The sequence below is a fragment of the Gracilinanus agilis genome, chromosome 4 (assembly GCF_016433145.1).
Source record: "Gracilinanus agilis isolate LMUSP501 chromosome 4, AgileGrace, whole genome shotgun sequence".
NCBI lineage: Eukaryota > Metazoa > Chordata > Mammalia > Didelphimorphia > Didelphidae > Gracilinanus > Gracilinanus agilis.
In genome coordinates, this window is record NC_058133.1 from 435181554 (window position 1) to 435202092 (window position 20539).

General features: G+C 34.7%; 1 protein-coding gene across 1 annotated transcript in view; it reads left to right on the forward strand.

The window, feature by feature from the left end:
* The window catches only part of SMOC2 (SPARC related modular calcium binding 2), a 277433-nt gene that overhangs the window by 198516 nt on the left and 58378 nt on the right, over positions 1-20539 (forward strand). Inside the window, 1 exon segment of the mRNA XM_044675484.1 lies at positions 6993-7075. Within this exon segment, the coding sequence (XP_044531419.1) occupies positions 6993-7075 (83 nt within the window).

The following is a 20539-nucleotide window of genomic DNA, read 5'->3' on the forward strand; positions in this document are numbered from 1 at the left end:
AAGAGAAGAGGAGAGGGAGACAACACAAATCATGTAACATTTGAAAACTTATGTGTAAATTTGTTACTGGAATAAAATAAATAAAATTATTAAAGATTTTTTTCTAAACAATTACAAAGTAAGACCATCACTACGGTTAATAATAAGAGCTGAAATATATTGCTTTTATATAGTTTGGCATGATAAATAGAAAACTGGTCTTAGAGTGAGGAAGACCTGAGTTTGAGTCAAAGGTCAAGGTGTGACTCTGATGAATAAGATAAGTAAAGTTAAACGAAATGCAAATTAGTGCATGATGGATATATCACTCTCCTTGATCTCTCATATTGTAGAACACATACTGAATGGTTGACTCTAGGCAATGTACTTACCCTGTTGGTATTCAGGTAACTTTCTAAAATGAAAAATGGAGCTGTGACTTGGGCAACTGTGTAAAAATGGATTTTAATGAGGAGAGACCTAAGATTGGGGTAATTGGGTGATGTGCTAGATAGAGTGCTGAGCCTAGAGTCAGGAAGACTTATTCTTGAGTTCAAATCTGGTCTCAGACACTTGCTAGCTATGTAAAGTTGGACTTTATTCTGTTTACCTCAATTTTCCTCATTTATAAAATGAACTGGAGAAGGAAATGGCAGACTATTCCATTATTTTTGCCAAGAAAACCCTAACAGTCCTAAGAAATGAGATTCCATGCTACCATCTTCTACCTCTTGCCCCTTTGATGCCATTTTAGATTTCAGCATCTCCCTGGCAATGGCTAAGACCAGACTCACCAGAAACAGAAAAGCAAATGAATGGATTGGACAAAAAAAAAGAACTTTTTAGCAATCTCTAAGCATTTTTTCTGATGTTCTCCTTCCTTTCTTCCCACAAAACCACACTGGAGAGTGGGGAGGAGTTTGGGGGTAGGGAATCTTCCTTCCCTTTTCTCTTCTCCATTTACCCAAAATAAAAGTACAAATCAGCACCAGCATCTGATTTTTCTAGACAGCCAGGTTCATTATAAAGCTCAAAAATCCAATGGGGGCACTAAGAACTGAACAATCCTGAATAATAACTAAATATAACAAGAGGAAAAACTTAAGGTACGAACAACAATTGGAAGACTACTACAATTGTCTAGCCAAGAAGTGATGGGGGACTGGAGGGTACTGGTAACATGAAAGGAGAGGAAGGGACTTGTATGAGGGATATTGTAGGATGACAATGATCAAAGTTTGGTAACTGATTGGATAGTGAGGGCAAGGGATAGTGAGAAGCTGAGAATGACTGAATAATTATTGACATGAGTGACTGGAAGGATGACTCCCTGTACAAAAACATGGGTGTGTCAAGGAAGGATCCTAAATCAAGACTAAATTTACCTCTTCACAATTTCTACCTATTGCTACTAATTGTCCCTCATGGGACCAAGGAAAACAATTCTAATACCGTTCTCATAGGTCAGAGCATTAGTTTCTTGAAAATAGAGGGGCAGCTGGGTAGCTCAGTGGATTGAGAGCCAGGCCTAGAGATGGGAGGTCCTGGGTTAAAATCTCGCCTCAGATACTTCCCAGCTGTGTGACCCTGGGCAAGTCACTTGACCCCCATTGCCTAGCCCTTACCTCTCTTCTGCCTAGTAACCAATACACAGTATTGATTCCAAGATGGAAGGTAAGGGTTTAAAAAAAAATACACAATTGTCTCTTTTCTAAGTCTTCCCTTTTTCTGGTTAAACATTCACAGTTCTTGTAATATACTTTAAAATAGCATTAACTTTCTTAACTGCATCTCAAGAGTCACTGTTGATTCAAATCAAGAAAACCACTAAAATGTAAGGATTTACATTTTTCCCTACTGAATTTCATGTTGATAGTTTTGGCTCAGTGTTCTTGTTTTACAAAATCTTTCTAAGTCTTAGTTCTCTCAGTCAGTGTGTTAATTATCCCTCCCAGATTTATATCATGATGAATCTGATAAGCATACCATCTATGACCTTATCCAAGTTCAAGGGTGGGTGAAATGACCCTTAACGATAGGTGTTCTGTGAATGCATCATTCTTGTTGATCTTTTATAAATGGAGTTGTTTTTACATTTATCCAGAATTAGAAATATAACTACATGTCTACTGTCCAAACATCAGCTTTTTGGCATTTTCCATTAGGTCTTTCCATTTATTTATATGTTTTCCCCCAATTAAGATCCTGCCCAAATGCCTCATTATGGCTTGGAAGTGACCCTAAACATTCAAAAGCTATTCTACCAAAGTTGAAACTCTGGCTGACCCGAATAAGCTGAAAAACCTCTTATTAATGGGCCACATTTTTTTCATCTGAGGACCAGTCTCACTCATTACCAGATGGTTAATGGATAAGGGATGAATCTTTTTGGCTTGAGCACCTCATGAAGATAATTGCTAAAGTTGTATGCAACTATAGTTATCATGGGCATATGGGTGTCAGATAGACTTACCCACTTTGACAAAATCCCTGATCCTCAAAGTACTTAAATATGATACCTAGGAGATGGAGTTGGAATCAAGGCAATCCAAATTCCTAGAAACCAACAGTACAAAGAGATAGGTGATAATATTATATAAGGATCAACGCCAAATAGTTTGCAATTTCTTGACTACTCCTTTAGCCCATTCATAGGCAGCTTCCATGGAACCATTGTTTTGGAGAAATAGAGATATAAAATATCCATGTAAGTATGTTATTAATAGAGTCATATAGTTTACTCAATTTGACCAAGCTGTATAGATGGCAGAGAACCTTGAAGAGTATAGAATAGATGTAGGTTGGGCAAATATCAGATTCCAAATAAAACTTTTTAGACCAACTATTGAGGTTTGATTTCTGCAAGAGCATCATGGGAGCTAGTTTTAAATCATTGCAGTGCCACCATCAGTCTTTAAAAGGCTTTGGTCTGAGATCAGTTTTGATTTTATTTTCATTGTTGTTTTCATCTTTGTGCAATAATTTTTATAAGGCAGATAGTTTTCCAAGAAACCTTCATCTCCAGGAAGCATTATTTCTGTGTTTTAAAATATGATGTTTCCTATGTATTCAAGTAGGAGATAGTTTCCATAGATTTGCGACTAGACCAGCTACAGAATTAGAACCCAAACTTAAAAAAAAAAAACTCTAGTAGAGGCAAAATTTCAAAACAGATTGTCAGTCTAGGCTAGTGGGAATCCATGAGCTATTTAATCCTCTACCATCAGACTGGCTCTGAAATCATGAGATCGGCATTTATAATCTATTTCTAAAGAATCTGTAAACAATGATTTTACTCCAACCACTTTTCTTCTAATCTAAGTTGTTAGAGGTTTTTTTCCCAATCTCCACTGTTTCCAGGTTTCAGGGATAGAAAAGTACCAGAGACCCACACATTGTTCTCCTTCCAGCTCAGGGAATATCTCCCAATTCTCCCTTTGTCAACCAAGAGAGAAGATATTTGATTTGCCAAATGATTACTCCATTAATTACCAAATTTAAACTGTTCTTTCTTAATCTTTTTTGTGTCAGAATTTGATTTGACTGCTACTTTTTATAGTCATATGGTACTGAGCAGAGCTTTCTTGGTCTCTCCTCTTATCTATTGGTGAGATATTTTTAACTTTGCTTTTTTTGTTTATTTTTTCATTTTGTTGTTGTTTTTTTTTGGTTACCTTCTGTTAGGAATTGTACTTAACCAGCTTTAGGAAAGGCTAGTCAATTGCTAATCCTCTCTCTGCTTTTTCTTATGTCTGCTTTCTGTTGTCCAAAACTGTCTTCTGATTCTGCATTCTCTCTGATTCAAAATGAATAAACCTTCTTTTGAACTCTTGGAGGAAACAGAAATATTTTATGAAAACGTCTTATTCTCTTGGCTTACCTTTTGGTTATAGATTGAACATTTCTGCCTTTCCTGCTGATTCCTTCAACACCCAATTGTTTTCAATACCTATGTAGCTTTGCACATATTTTATATTTACTCATCTGTGGACATGTCTTCTTCCTCCCAGAGAAGAGGGGCCATTGCATACTTGTCATTAAATGATAAAGTACCTAGCTCAATTTCAGGAACTTAGCAGGTGCTTAATATATTGAACTAAAGGAAAAGATTCAAAATCAAACAAAGAAATAGATATGACACTTCTATCATATGAAAGCTAGTGTCTCTTTTCTTCCATATGAGAGCACAGGAAACTTAGGATGATTGAACTTAAGAGGTGAGAGTTAGTTTGGAGAGGTCACCCAGTCTTACCTCTTCATTATATAGAAGCAAGTTCTATTAAAAAAAAAAAAGAAGCAAGTTCATAGAGATTAAGTGATGGCATAGATGGAATTTGAACTCGGATCATCTGACTGTAAATTTAATATTCCTTCTACTACATGACTTGACTGTGACTTGAAAAATATCTCCTGTAATTTGTAAGTCAAACATTAGAAATGTTGAATGAAAAATGAAAAACCTTCTCTGAAGCAGATAGTACATTCTTGCACCATTTTCGGTTAAAAATTTCCAATTGAATTGGCTATTAAGAAGCCAAGGGAGAGGCTATCACACCTACTGATTTGCTTGTTTTTATGTGTTTAACACATAAAGCACTTAGGCACAATGCCTTGCTCATAGTAGGCGCTTAAAAGATAATTATTGATTGTAGAAATCAGACTCTTCCTTTTTTCCTCTTCCTTCTATATTTTCTGAACCTGCTTGAAGTCCAGAGACAGAGTTCCTGTGTAATCCTACTCTGTCTGGACTAGAGAGTGGAACTTAGAGGAGAAAGTTTCAGTTCTGCATACTAATTCACATAGAGGAAAAATCGTTGAAGTGGGGTATCAGATTAATCAAGGACCAGGCTGGTTGCCAGGTACTACATTAGCGTGTAGAACTTAGAGACTTCTCTTTCACTATTTTCTTGGCTGATGGAAGAGTTCATCCATCAGCTATCAGAATCCCAACCATTCTAACCTTCTGATCAAAGCAGCTTCTATTCTTGATTCCATAGGGTGCCTTTCTCACTTGTGGTGTACGTGTAGTCTCTTAAGCATGAAATTACATTGCACATTGGCAGAAAGCATGGTATCTGATGGGCAGCTGGACAATCCAGAAATTTTCACTTTGTCATGTCCAAATAGGCTAAAATAAACAGCAAGGAATAGGGTGGAGGGATAAGTTGAATTTTGAGTTTCTATTCTATGGGTCCAAAAGCCATGACCTATTATTTACTGGAATAGATACCATATTGGGTTAAAGAAGTTCCGTGATAATTCTTGAAGCAAAGGTGAGATCCTGGCAATTTGAGTAGATAGTTTAGATATGCAGCTTCACATACCTGGACATCTGAGTTACAGTTTATTCATAAGTTTTTCTTCTCTTTATTCTTGGAAAAGTACCAGAAGTATTATGAAGGGATGGCTAAGTTCCAATCCACAAGGTCTTCTAATTTGAGACTTTCACAATACACAGATAGAGATTATTATGATTCCTCTCAGCATCAACCTTTTAAATATTAAAAGTAATGGACACTCATGAGCTTCAATGGCATCCCCATACCTACTTGATATCAGTGTTTTAATTTTTAGAGCTATGTAATAGCACATGATGCTGCGGTGCTTTCCTTTGATGTGGGCTTGTGAGAAGATGCTTTTTCAAAGTACTGGAGTGATTTGGCCTCCAATGGGAATTCCATCATTAGTGCTTTCTAGGCATCGTTCCACCTCATTAATTAGTCATCTGTCCCATGGTAAAGGCAACCTTCTGTCCTTTTGTAGCTCACGTTTCTTGGATTCTTCGTTGTGAAGCAAGTCTAAATCTCACAGCTGGTCATAGGGAGTGAGGTCCATTATGGATATCCAATCTTCCCCCAACTAGTACACTTACTCTCCTCCTTTTCTGCCTCTCCTTCTTGCTTCTAATTGGGCTTTTTAGTTTTGAAATGTGTAGGGCTCTCAGAGAATTAAACATAGGTAAGAAATAGAAACCTAGTATCCTCATTAGTGACTAGCTTCTTGATGACCTTTTTGTTTTTCTGTTTTCTATGTATCATGGTGTTCCAATAAGATTGGGAATCACTCCGGTAAGAGGTACATTTATATACACAGTTTTCACATCATGGTTATGTTTCTTTGTCTTACAGTACTGAACATTACCAGATTTCAAAAGGATATAATTTAATGGGCTTTTGATTAAAATTCAATAGCTTAGATGTTTGCTTGAGTATGTCAGGGACTCTTTAATTTCAAAACCAACATTTTGAAAAGGTATATTAAATTATTACTTGCAAAGTTGGATAAAGTGAATGAGTGTTATGTTTTCTGGTATCAAAGGAGCCATTCAGGGTGTGAGGGTAAGGGAGACAGTGAGCAAATTACATTCATCACATCATGATCCACAGAAAGAGTCCCCTATAGAAGGCGTCTGAATTCTCTGGGGAAGTAAGAAATATGGATACTGCAAGATAAGAGAAGATGATTTTTCCTTTTCTATAGCATAGAGAAAAGGAGCATTTTTCAGGAAGATAACTTTAAGGTAATTCCCAGTGGAGAAAATAAAACCTTCATACACTGGCATGTGCCCAGCATAATTAAAAAAGGACAATGAGACAGAAAGGTAAGATCAGAAATCACATTCTGTCTCAACAGAAAATCAACTCTCTCAATATCTTAGCTATTTTGGTAATATGGGAGGAAAGTGTTCTGAATATAATAGCCAATCTTGTGTGAGACACTGGATTTTAAAGTATCGACAACAGCCACAGACAGTTTACATCTTCTTATGAGATAAGAACAACAGGCTCACCTCACCACAATTAAGTTTTCTCCAAAGAATCCAGGTAATAAATCATGGGCATTGTAATATGAGAACTAAGTGTCACAGCATGTGCTAAGAGCCAAAAAAGTGTATAGTTTAAGTATGACCATGTGAGGCTTAGAAGGAGGCATATTTCAAACTCTCAACTGGTTGTTTTTTTCTCTCTTGCCTCTTCCCACCCCCCCAAACCCCCATGTCTCCCCTCTTGTAGGTATGAACAGCCGAAATGCGATAACACAGCCAGGGCTCACCCAACCAAAACAAAGGATTTGTACAAGGGCCGCCAGCTCCAAGGTGAGTGTAATAGATGGGTTTTGGCTGCGAACGTTTGTTACCACATTTGGATTCAAGGCTGGTTCGTGACGGGAAGGAATTCATCCAAATCTGTCTCCCAGAGGGCTTGGACATTATTAGGCTGATTGGCCAGTGAGGCAATTCTGAATCTCTATTGAAAGAGAGCCTTGAATCCAACCCAGACAAGCACAAGGCTATCAGTACAACATACAGATTGGAGATGTTTCACAGATTTATTTCACTTGAGGTTAGAAGATTGGGATGAAACATCAATTTGAAAAGTAAAACATTTGAAGGAAAAAAAATCTAAGTACAAAATCATACTCTTAAGAACAGTATGCCTTTTGGACTGTTTGGGGGAAAAGATGTGTGCATACACGCAAGCACAACCAAAGAATCCATTATTTATTTTGCTAACATGAGAGTGGTACTTCAAGTATTATTTTCTGGCACACAAAAAACTAACTAAAATTTCAAGTGGCTGAAGTTTAGTTTTTTAATAAAATATGACTTAGATCTGTCTACAAATCAAGTGAGTCTAATTGAAAGGTACAATTTGAAATGAAACAGAAACAGTGAATGTAAACTCATAATTATTATACTCATATACATAAAAAGACACTTTGTGATTTCTGTTTTTCTATGAAAAGCAAATATTCCCTGCCACGATATACCAAAAATGATTATTGAAATATCAGGTCTTGAATTACCTAATTTGGTACAAAAGAGGGGGAAAATATTTTCAGAACCAACTCTGGTACAATTTATGGATGGTCTTGAGAGTAGCTTCAAGTTTATGAAGCAAATCATAGATTATTACACATTAGGGAAAACCTGTTCAATTTAGTCAATCAACAAGTCTTTTTCAGTACTTACTATGTGTCAGTCATTACATTAAGCATCAGAGAAACAAAGGCAAGATTGTGGTCCTTGCCCATTAAAGAAATTACATGTTAGTGGAGTAGACAACATGGAAACCACTATGTATTTACAGGATATACAGAGGTTAAGCTGGAGGGAATTTCGGAGGTAAGGTACTAGCATTAAGAGGGATTGGAAACTCTTCTTGCAAAAGGTGAGATTTTATCTGTAAAAGCCAAGATAGTTAGGAGGTAGAGATGAGGAGGAAGAACATTTCAAATATGGGGGATGGTCAGAAAGACTGTGCAGAAAACACAGTTTCCAGAGATGGAGTGTCTTGTGTGAGGAATAGAAAAAAGGCCTGTTTCATTGTGTAATATAGTAGATAATATAATATAGTAATATAGTGTAATATAGTAATAGGTGGAGGGGATGGATTAAAGTGTAAAAAGACTAAAAAGACAGGGTGGCCCAGATTATTAAGAGCTTTAAAAGTCAGAGGATTTTGTATTTGATGCTGAAGAGAACAGGGAGACCCACTGAAGTTTAATGAGCAAAGGAATGGAGGTGAAATCATGTCAGTCCTGTGCTTTAAGAAGATTGTTCCAATAGCAATCCGAGTGGAAGACTGGACTAGGGAGAAACCAGGGCAGGAAGACTAAGCAGAAGGAAGTTGGAATAGACGAGGCATAAGTGATAAAGTGTTGGACCAAGGCAGTGACCATATCAGAGGAGAGAAGACAGCATATAGAAGTGATGTCAAGAAGAGAGAATGAATAAGTTGTCGATGTGGAAGTGAGAGTGAGCGAGGAGTCCAGGATGACACGTACCTTATAAGCTTGGGAGACTGGGAGGAAGAAGGTGTTTTCAGCAGTAACGGGTAAGCTTGGAAGAGAATAGGGTTTGGGGGTAAAGATGACAAATTCTGTTTGGACATATATATTTAATAGGAATATAAATATATATGAATATAAATACATAACATGTGAATATAAATTTATGATAAATATATAATATGTGTATATGTTATTTATATTATATACATATGTACATACAGATGATTCTCAAATTTATTTTGTCTAGTCCTAATTTCTCCTGACTTCTAGTCTTGAATCTTCAACTGCTTATTGGACATTTTTAACTTGATGTCTTATAGATATCTTAAGCCCATATAGATTCTTTATAAATCTATGTGGAATGAATGAATTAAAAGTATTTATAAGGCAAAAAGATGGGGCAGTTAGGTGGCAAAGTGGATAAAGTGCTGGCCCCAAAGTCAGGAAGACCCATTTCCCCCAAGTTCAAATCTCTTACTAGCTTTATGATACTAGGCAAATCACTTTATCCTGTTTGTCTCAGTTTCCTCATCTATAAAATAAACCGGAGAAGGAAATGCCAAACTGCTCCAGTATCTTTGCTAAGAAAAACACAAACAAGGGTCATGAAGAGTTGGACATGACTAAAACAAATGAACGATAAAAACAACAAAGGATTCAGCTTATGCCTAAGCTATACTACTTTTCTCTTGATAGAAAATTTTTTTTCAGGGATTTGCCTTAATTCTACAGTTTTTTTTATTTCCCTCTTTTTAAAATAGAGATTTTTAATTGCAAGAAACTTTTTAGCTTAAGATTTAGAATAATTTTTTAGACAGAACTAAAAATTTATGAATGGCTCTTCTCCCTTTCCACTCTTTCCCTCTTCTTCCTTCTTTATCTCCTACTTTTCTTCCTTCTTTTTTCTTCTTCCTCCTACAGGTGTTTCTTTGTCTTTCTCCACCATCTCCTGCTCCTCTCTTGATATCTCATATCTTCTCCTTATCTCTTTCTCTGTCTCTCTGTTTCTCTCTCTGTCTCTGTCTCTGTCTCTCTCTGTCTGTTGATCTCCTTCTTTGTCTCTCTCTTTCTCGTTCACTCTCTCTCCCCCTTTTATCGTATTCCCCTCTGGTTTCCTTCCGTCCCTTTTGTACAACATTATTCCTATAAAATGCTTATGCCATGTGAGCTCTCTATTGTGTGAAGTTATTCAACATCATTCTTTTCCATTTGCACAGTTTTCCCTTAGACAGTACTTAGGTTTCCAAGTATTTCATGCTTATTTTAATTTTCAGGAATTTTTTTAGTAACTGAAGGAATTTATATTCTGGGTCTGTGATGGTTTCTTCATAAACTTAAATGGAGGTGGTACATTTGTGTTTTATTACACGGATATATTATAATTAAGGGAGATATTAATATTTGCCGTTTTGAACAAATGTTTTCTAAGAATGCAGATACGCTTGAATAGGAAGGTATCTTTCTAAAGAAATAAGATCTGTTGTTGCAGGGGTCATCTCATTTCTGGTGTGTTTGCAATGTGATTGTTGGTCCAGAAAATATGACTCTGGTAAAAATTTGGGGAAAATTTTCCTATTTCATCCTTTCCATAATGACATTATTGACAGTGAAAAATAAAATGTTCTTTGCTAATTAAAATACATTTTATATCAACCATAAATCCTGTATTATGGTTGTACAACCAGTATATATCAGAATTATAGAATTAGACGGCATTTGCTCTCAAAGCAGTGATTTGAAGAGAGACCTATTTTCAAAGTATTGAAGAAGTTATTCTTTCTGATTAGCAATACCAAATAAGAGGAAACTTCACAGTAACAATACAGTGGGTATCAATAGGATCTGACATTTCCCTCCTAATCACAAGAAATGGGATACAGACTTACTTTGAGATATTTAATCTATATTATTTGTTCAATTATGAAATTGTGGGAGGAACCCAACATTTTTTGAATTTTATTGTCCCTTAAGTCATTCTTCATATGCTCCACACCCTGGGAATCCTGAGCTCCAAACTCTCTACATGGAGAGAGGGATGCCCAGGATGCTTTGAGAAAAAGTTATTGAATACTGAGTATAAGACTAGGATTATACAAGAGAAAATCTCATCTGAAAACACCTCTGGTAATTTTCATTGCTTCACTGGATTTCTTATTTCCATTTCCCATGTTAGGCACAAGAAATAGATGGAAGATACAATTTCCCTTGTGTTGCATTATATCCATCAGTAACAATCTTTTAGTATATTAAGATAATTATTATAACTTTTAACTCTCTCTAGAAATGACTTGTGTGTATCCTGTAAGTCAATCAGTCTCTTACATTACCTGCAGCTGGGTCTGGTTAAATAGAACTATTTGATCAACACAACACTAGACTGATGCAGTGACTCTGCAGAGCAAAAATAGCCCTTGAAAAGTCAGGATATCATATATTTATGGAACAATGAAACTACCCCAGCCTCATTCTTTGGTAAGAGTAACATACCATGAAATCTTCTAAGAAGGAATATGAAGACCTCAGTTGTACATCAGTATTATTTCTTGCTTATGTCCCAGTCAATAAATTATATAGTCAAGTCTTTGATGTTCCATTCTTTTATCTTATACTGAAGAAAAGAAAATAGAATCTTATTTGAAGAGAAATGCAGATATTTTCATAGCATTGTTAAACTCCAATTTCCTTTTTGAACTGGCTAGAAAAATGAAACAACAAAATGAGGTATTTGATTTCTAGAGACTGAATTTCCAGACATAAGCATTGGCATTTGCCATCACCTTATAGATTTGGGTTTTTAAAGCTAATATATATGTCCATTCATTTCCTCTTAGGCATATGTCAAAAATGTTAGTAATTATAAATAAGTTAAAAGAGGGAGCTGGACTTATTGGAACCTTAGACCTTCAGTTTAAACAGAAGAAATCCTTATAGATGTGGATAATGAGGCTCATAATATAGTAAAATCAACAAACAAAATAGGGAAGTTAGTTGGCTAAGTGAATAGCCAGATCTAGAGACAGGAGATCTTGGGTTCAAATGTGACCTCAGATACTTCCTAGATATATGACCCTGAACAAGTCCCTTAATCTCAGTTGCTTAACTCTTACCATTCTCCTGCCTTAGAATCAATTCTAAGACAGAAAGGTAAGGGTTTAAAAAAGCAAAATAACAAAACAATAAAAAATATAATACCAGACATTTCTCTAAGCAATGGGGATACTAAGGAAGACAAAAAATACAATTGATCAAGTGTTTTATATGCAAAAATTATTAAGCAATTTATTTTGTGGCAATGTATTATGTAGACAATGATAATTTGTTCAGAGCAAAATTCAAAGAAATTTAATTAGGTGGTTTCCCATCAACTCAACTGCTGTATCTTTGCCTACTTTAGGGAAATTAGATAGAGACCAGATTAGTGATTTTATTGATAAAGAGAACTCTTGGAAGAGAAAACACTTTGTTTCAATGTAGAAATGCACTACTCTACAGTTTATAATATTAGTGTTACTTAGAACAGAGATGTCAAACACTCATGCAATTCTTCCATGTACAACTCAAACCAGATTTAATATAATTGGTAAATATTTAGCAAAATAAATAAAAATACAAGAAAACATAGAAAATGTAAGCATGTGGGTTTTCTAAGTCAATATGCAGCCCACAGGAATCCTTAGGTGATTTGGCTAAGTAGTAGTATGTAGAAGAGATAGGGATCAACTCAGATCTTCTGGCTCCAAATCCAGTGATCTTTCTATATCTCTTTGTTGAAAAGATATTAACTTTTTGTTCCATTAATTTAGCTTTCTTCATGGGTTATAGAGTTATAGCTGGAAAAAAATAGCATTCACTTCATTCATACAAATATATCTCTGGCATGAGTAACTCTCAAAGCTTCATTGCCTTATACCCAGTGTGTGTGTGCAATAAATATTTGTTGTCAGTAAGCATTTACTAAATTTTTATTATATTCCAGACATACTACAACTATCTGGGCATAAAAAGAAAGGTCAAAAACATTTTTGCCCTCAAAGAGCAGTTAAATCTTTTATAATGTTTCTGTTGTTCAGCTTTTTTATTTTTTTATTTTATTTTTTTTTAGTTATATCTCTTTGTGATCCCAACTGGGGTTTTCTTGGTTAATTTACTTGAGTAGTTTGCTATTTCCTTATCCAGCTCATTTCACAGATGAGGAAACTGAGGCAAACAAGGTTCAGTGGCTTGCCCAGGGTGACATATCTAGCAAGTGTCTGAGGCCAGATTTGAACTCAGGAAGCTTAGCCTTTCTGACTCTAGGACTCTGTGCACTATGGTGCCACCTATTTATCATAAAGATTTTGTTAGTGGTCAGAAATTTTTTTCTTCTGGAGGACTTACCCTTCCTTCACCTTTTCACTTTGAAATCAGAATCAAGGATAAGTAGTGAAATGATTTCTATCCAATTGCGACTCTCATTAGACTCATAAGCTCCTTAAAGTTAGGGACCCTTTTTAATTTTTCTTTGTGTCCCCAATGCTTGCTACATAGTCAGGGCTTAATAATGGCTTATTGACAAACTGACTGACTTGACTTGTATTTATCTGTATTAGTTTCTTTGTAATTTAAAACCTGGCCTCTTCCGGACTTAGTTTTCTTAAATGGTCCAAGTCCCCTTCCATTTGGAATATTTAACATGTAAACAAAACCTATATATGTTTGTATTTATATTTCTAAAAATAAAAATAAATACATGTATAATATATGAAATATATACATTTGTTATTTATATGGGTTTATAAATTCAATTTATACATTTATTTATTTTTATTAATTCATTTAAATTCATTTATTTATAAATATATAAATTCTAGTTAATATATTTAAAAATTAAAAATATTTTAAAAGAAGATCAGTGGGCATTTCATACACAATTTAAGTAATCTATATGTAGGCAATCAAGCTAATTCATTGACAAAATATGTCAGAAGAAAATGCAGTTCCTCCTAATTATTCTACATATATATGTGTGTGTGTGTGTGTGTGTGTGTGTGTGTGTGTGTGTGTGTGTGTGTATGGAGAGAGAGAGACAGAGAGACAGAGAGAAAGATACAAAATATATATATATATATACATATATATATATATACACACATATATATGTAAACCCACTGTTTCAGATACCATGTAAACAAAAATTGTGTTTTTAAAGCTGAAACGGTCATTTAACTTGTACTCAGCAACTCTTGGTGACCAGTATTAGAAACATGAGATGATGTTAGTATTGTGTTGCCTGGATTTTAGATGTTCTCTTCAGAAATAGCTCTTCTCCAAGTGTTTCAAGTCACAGAGATATTCAGGAAAAGCTCTCCAGACTTAAAAGAACCAAGACACAATCTGCTCATAATGAGAAAAAAATATTACTGTTAACTGTCACAACAAAGATACTCTTGCCTCACCCATACCTTTAATGAAAGCCAGAGTCTCAAGGCAGCAAAATATCATGTTATGCTAACAGTGGAAAGGTCAGCTTATGTCTGTAATTGTACATGTTTGTGAATGCACTGTTCATAAGCACTTAGTCACTTTGATTATTTGGAGATAATTATCCTTATTAGGAAAAAAAAAAACAAATGCATCTTAAAATAATCCCCTTATGAGCTTCTTCTCAGTAAGGAGGAGAATGTCTCCAATGTAGTGACTACTTCCGTTCACACCAAGCTAATGAGTTTTCTTCTTAAAGGGCAAAATTTCCATTTTTCTGTTGCCTTTCTTCAGACCAAGGAGGGTACTCTCTTTTCCAAGTTAATCTGGCAGTATGTTCAGAAAGAAATCACACACAGCTCACTTTTTCTTTTTTTACTGCCAAATATTTATTCACATCATATGTAGAAGAGTCAACAGTTTTTTCCATCTCACACCAAATTGACAGTAAATGATGATCTGATCTTTGGAGGCCAACATTTTACATATGGGAGGAGAAATCTCATTTAATGGGTTTCATATTGAAGTACAGATCATTACTGTGTCTTATGATGCCTGTTCTTCCGGTTCTCTTTTTTGTCTTTCTTATGGATTCTATCTTCTGGGCCCTAGAGAATGTACAACACTGGGACTCATAGAAATAACAGCAAATAACAGTTAAGCCCAACTCTCTACTGAAACATATTGGACTCTTATCTCCTTAAATGTACTCTCTTCCTTTCTTCCTTAGTTGATGAAATCATTAAAACATAACTTTTCCTTGCTTACAAATTGGTATTTGTCAAACATGTTGCCCATCTCTCTTTATGAATGAAGCATCTTGAGCTATGTTTTTATCTTCTTCCATTCCTGCTGCTTGATAATTATTTATGTCCTTATTTTGAGCAATCTCAATTGACTGCAGTATTAACTAGCTTTATAAATCAAATAATTAGCATCACTTAAAGGAACCCTGGGCTTAGGACTAATTTAGGGATGACAGAATTTCAAATATAGGATGGAAGCCTGAATAGTTTTTTTCCATTAAAAGAAAGGTTTTTAATCTTTTTTTGTGTCTTGGTTTCCTTTGCTTATCTAGTGAAGCCAATTAACCCCTTATCAGAATAATTTTTTAAGTGTACAATGAATAACCCCATATAAGGAAAATCAATTATTTCAAAGTGCAATGATACATACATATATGTATATATGTATATAGATAGATAGATAGACATAAGACATATAAATACAGACATATATATGTATTAATGTATATATGTTTGTATATACACACTCACACAAACACACACATACCTCTCTTTAGCTTGTAATCATTTTGACCTCACTTTGGATCAATTAGTATAGCCAGATCTTACTTATTTTCTCAATTTTTTTTTTGGATCTTCAGGCTCTGAAGATTTATGACATCATCCTTCCTAAAAGAAAATTATATCTAGATTCTCACTTTAGGTCCTTAATTTGGGGACCAGGACCACAAGTGAGAATCTAGTCCATTATTTCTATCAAAAGTCCACATTCATTGTCTACAAGAAACACATATGAGGCAGGTAGACACACACAGGGTAAAGGTAAGAGGCTGGAGAACAATTTATTGGGCATCAACTGAGAAAGAAAGGCAGGAGTCACAATCATGGTATCTGGCAAAGTCAAAAGTAAAAATAGATCTGATTACAAGTGATAAGGAATATAATTACATCCTGACAAAAGGCAGTATAGATAATGAAGAAATATCAATACTTAACATGTATACACCGAATGGTATAGCATTCAGATTTTTAAAGGAGAAACCATTGGAGCTTAAGGAGGAAATAGATAGTAAAACTATACTAGTGGGAGATCTCAACTTTCCTCTAAAAGTCCACATTCTTCCTTAATATTAAAAGATGTATAAAATAGCAATGAGACCTGGGACAGGGTTGCCTCCAGCATCCATATTTCTTCTATTCTGTTTCTAGTTCATTCATAAGCTATAAATCTATTGGCATTTTAACTTGTCTTACTCTGAAATTACTGAAGGGAAAGAGGGTGCTTCTTTTTAACTTGTCTTACTCTGAAATTACTGAAGGGAAAGAGGGTGCTTCTTTCATTGAGAGTATTAATTATTTATCTTGATGCATTATAACAAAATGATACAATATAATTATACAAACAAAAGTCTTACCCTTTTTCAAAGATGTTGGATTTTAGATAATATAGATAAAATAACTAGAACCAGACTTGACTGAGTGCTACCACATGAATGATTTAAAGAAGCATTCTCAGTTCTGAGACCCCAAGTGGAGTCTCTGAAAGAGTAACATGCTTCCAGGTGTTCTTGTGAGCCCTCCTACATTGCAATCTCCCTTCTCTTCAGTCTATAATCATTCTGACCTGTTTGGATCACTTAGTATAACTGGATTCTCTCTCTCTCTTTGACACACACTTTCTCTCTCTTTTTCTTTCTTCTCTCTCTCTCTCTCTCTCTCTCTCTCTCTCTCTCTCTCTCTCTCTTTCTGTCTCTCTGTCTCTCTCTCTCTCCCTTGAAGGTTTATGATTTATCATACCTACTAAAAAGAAAATTCTATCTGAAGGATCTTTGAAAACTTTCAAGACTGAAAAGCAATCAGTTGACTCAAAGAAGTCCTTAGAAACAACCACTACAAAAACTTGATCTTAGATTAGGTGATGCTATAACAAATAGCAGTTTAGAGCCTGGTATAAAATACAATTTTAGTCACATGGGATACTAGTAATAAATTGCAAGTAAAAAATATAACAAAACCAAAATCTTAAAAGCTCCTCTTTAACTTTTTATAGAATATATTAATAGTCATGTACTTATTTTCAATATTAATTATTCTCTCCTCTAGCAGCACAAATGAATACTCTAGTTGCCTTAGGCATAGCTTAAGATGATTTCCCAGGAGACAGTTGGATCCTGAATTAAATATCAGGTTGATTTGTGTAAAGGATTCTATGACACCTAGGAAAAAAATTCAATGTTTACTTTTACTCTAAAATGAAATTAATAGCCAGCTTAAGAGTTTATTCTGTAGCTTTAGAGATTCTTTTCAAAGTCATAATATGAGAATAATCTGAGATGGCAATATTTCATCAATTAATGTTTCCAACTCCTGCCTAGTCCTACCCTCAGAGCAAATACTGAATTCACGGATGTATTATTAGTCTGCAAAAGTTTAGTCTGGGCAAAAGAACAGGCTGTTCTGTCTCTTCTTGGGATGTGTAACCCTCAAAGGTAGTATTAATGTGGATGGCACAATTCTTCTAAATGGTTCTGGCCATGGAGAATTTTATTACTTCATTGCTTTCACTAACAAGTACTCATGAGTTTAAGCACTAGATACACATAATAGCATCTTCCTAAGGGTAAGGACAAATTTATTTTTTCCTTAATTAAGCCAAAATAATGCAAAACCATGGTGTGTGTTTATGTTAGTGTAAGATTTTTAAAGATCACATTATTCCTTTGAGTAGATTCACAGTGGGTGGAAAGAGGGACCTCTAGAGAAATGATTAATTACCAAGCCTTAGTCAGGAGGGGAGAGTTTAAAGGGAAGTTGTAGTGGTAGTGTACCCCAAGGTTTAGTCCAGGGTCCTATATGATTTAATATTTTAATAAAAAGATCTGTATAATAGAATTCAGAAATGTGTCCATTAAATTGTTAGATGCATGAGATTACCAACACCTTAAAAGAAAAACAAAAAAGTGAAATTGTGGAGATCTTTAAATGAAATAGTAGGATAGAGTGAAAAAGGGTAGCTAAGTGTCTAGAGTCAGGAAGACTCATATTCCTGAGTTCAAATTCATTTTACTAGCTGTGTAACCATGAGCAAGTCACTTATCCCTGCTTGTCTCAGTTTCCTCATCTGTACAATGAGCTGAAGAAGGAAATGGCAATCCACTCCAGGATCTTTGTCAGGAAAAAAACTAAAAGATATCACAAAGAGTTTGACAAAACTGAAAAAAAATTTCTGTACAACAACAAAAGTCAAAATAAAAGGTACTGGTCTAAGGGATGAGGACACTTTGGGCCTGTTCTCAGCTCTACCACTACTTGCATGATCTTAGGCAAGCCTTTTTATCTTTTTTCCTTTTCTTTAAAATGAGGGGGTTGGATTAAATGAACTCAAAGGCCTCTTGAAGCTCTAAAATCTAGAATTCTGCCCTGACAAATGAAAGATGTGGTTTCTCTAAACAAACCTCTGTGAGGATATCTGAAAGGCAGTGTCTTTAGGAATAACAATTAAATGGGTGGTAGACTGAATTTCCATCCCACAGACTTTATACTCTAGATGAAGCTAGGAGAGAAAAGGGAATGAAGACAATAGTAACATTGGTTACTAAAGGTAAGGGCATCTTACCTTTGGGAAGTATAATGGGCATAAAACAAACTTCAAAGAATTTGTCAGCTCTCCTTGAAATCCTAGTAACACTTATTCAGCTAAATTATGGGAAATTACTGACAAAGTAATGGAAAAAGTTTTAGGAATCATAATAGAGCAAAATTTAAACAGGAGGCCATCCTTACTGTTGCCAAAAAAAAAAAAAGAAAAAAGAAAACAAAAACAAAAAAAAAACAGGCCACTGTGATGTAGCAAAGGAATATCATATATAAGGAATGAAAAATGATAATTCTGTTATATTTGGCAAAATACTTAGATTTTTATTAGTGTATTTGGTTGAACATTTTTTCTCCTCTGTCTACATATTAGGGGATCTGGAGAAATTGGAGAAGTTCCAGAGAAGAGGGGTAGAAATTGCTAATGGGTTAGAAAATGGGACCAATGGGAAAAGATCATAGGAGCTAAGATTTTTCAATATGTTAAAAATTAAAGAGGAAGTGAATAATTTTACTCAATTATATAAAAAAATTTACAGAAGTATTCGAAATTGTTCTTTATATAACCTGAATCTAGAATTAGGAGACTCAGTTTTAGAGTGAAAAGGATGATGAATTGGGAGTCACAGGACATATTTCAAACCTATCTCTGCTACTTATCACTTGTGTGACATTTGGCTATTCACTTCACCTTTCCAGGCCTTAGTTTCCTCAAATGTAAAATAATAGAATTAGATTTCCAATAGAAAAGACTTCCAAGATCCTTTCCAGCTATAGATTGGTGAACTCCTATGAATTTACCTAAGAGAATTAAGCTAGTTCTAAGGAACATTCTAAGGTAAAATATTATATGCTACAAAGGGATGTTGAATCCTTGACTGTGGAAATATTTAAGAATTTTTAAAAATTTCATTTTGGATACTCTTGATGTCTAGCAGTTAAGAGGTATATAATGAATTTCTTGTGGTTCCTTATGCTAAGAATTCAAAAGAACTGATTTTCTTTATAGATAAATTGAAAGAGGAATGTTATCAGCAACATTCCCTGTAAATGACAGCTCCAGTGCTAATGTATCATCTAAACTGCCATAGCATTGAGATTAATGAGGAATAGTGATCATTCTGATACCTGTGATAGATTTGCCACAGTTACAGTATGCATGCCATTTGCCCATTACCTTGACAAAAAAGGCTGAGATTTTTTTCAACAGTCTTTTTGTGGGGCTCATTTCTTTAATAACTGCTTTGATTTGAATGGAGGAGACTCCTGACAAAGTGCCCTCCCCAGTGCAGGTTGCAATTTTTTATGATCCAGTGTCAACTATTTCATTATACTACATGATAAAGATGAAGGGAAGTGAAAAAAATCATTGTCAAGGAATATTCAGGGGACCAGTTTGACTAGGAGCAGAAGGGCAATGTTTCCTTTTTGTTGTTGTTAACTTCAGTAAATTCCTTCGAGGAATCACTTTAATTTATTAATTATTTTTTTGTTATTCTATTACTATTAAAAATAATAATATTTCTAATTAAAATATATTATTTATTAATAAGTGGAAACTGCCAAACTAGTAGGAAATAGCTGTTACACCAAAGCAGAAATGTATATCTTGTTGTTTTTTTTTAATATTTTAAAGTGTTTTAGAAATTTTAACAAAGATATTGATGGAGTGTCCAATGCTTTCCCATTTGAAAAAAGTTAAACCTAACACAAGAAGGCTGATCTGAAAATGGATGGCTGGACTCAAAAAGGTTTCATTAACTGTTTGATATTGATTGGGAAGGAGATCTCTTTTGGAGTGCTCCAGGGAACTGTAACTGGTCCACTGTTAGTTAAGATTGTGCAACAGTAGTAACAGAAGCAACCCTTCGTAGCATATAATATTTTACCTTAGGATGTTCCTTAGACAGAGCAAGTGCTTGTAATATTTGTAGATAACAAAAAGCTAAAAAGGATAGCAAAAAGAA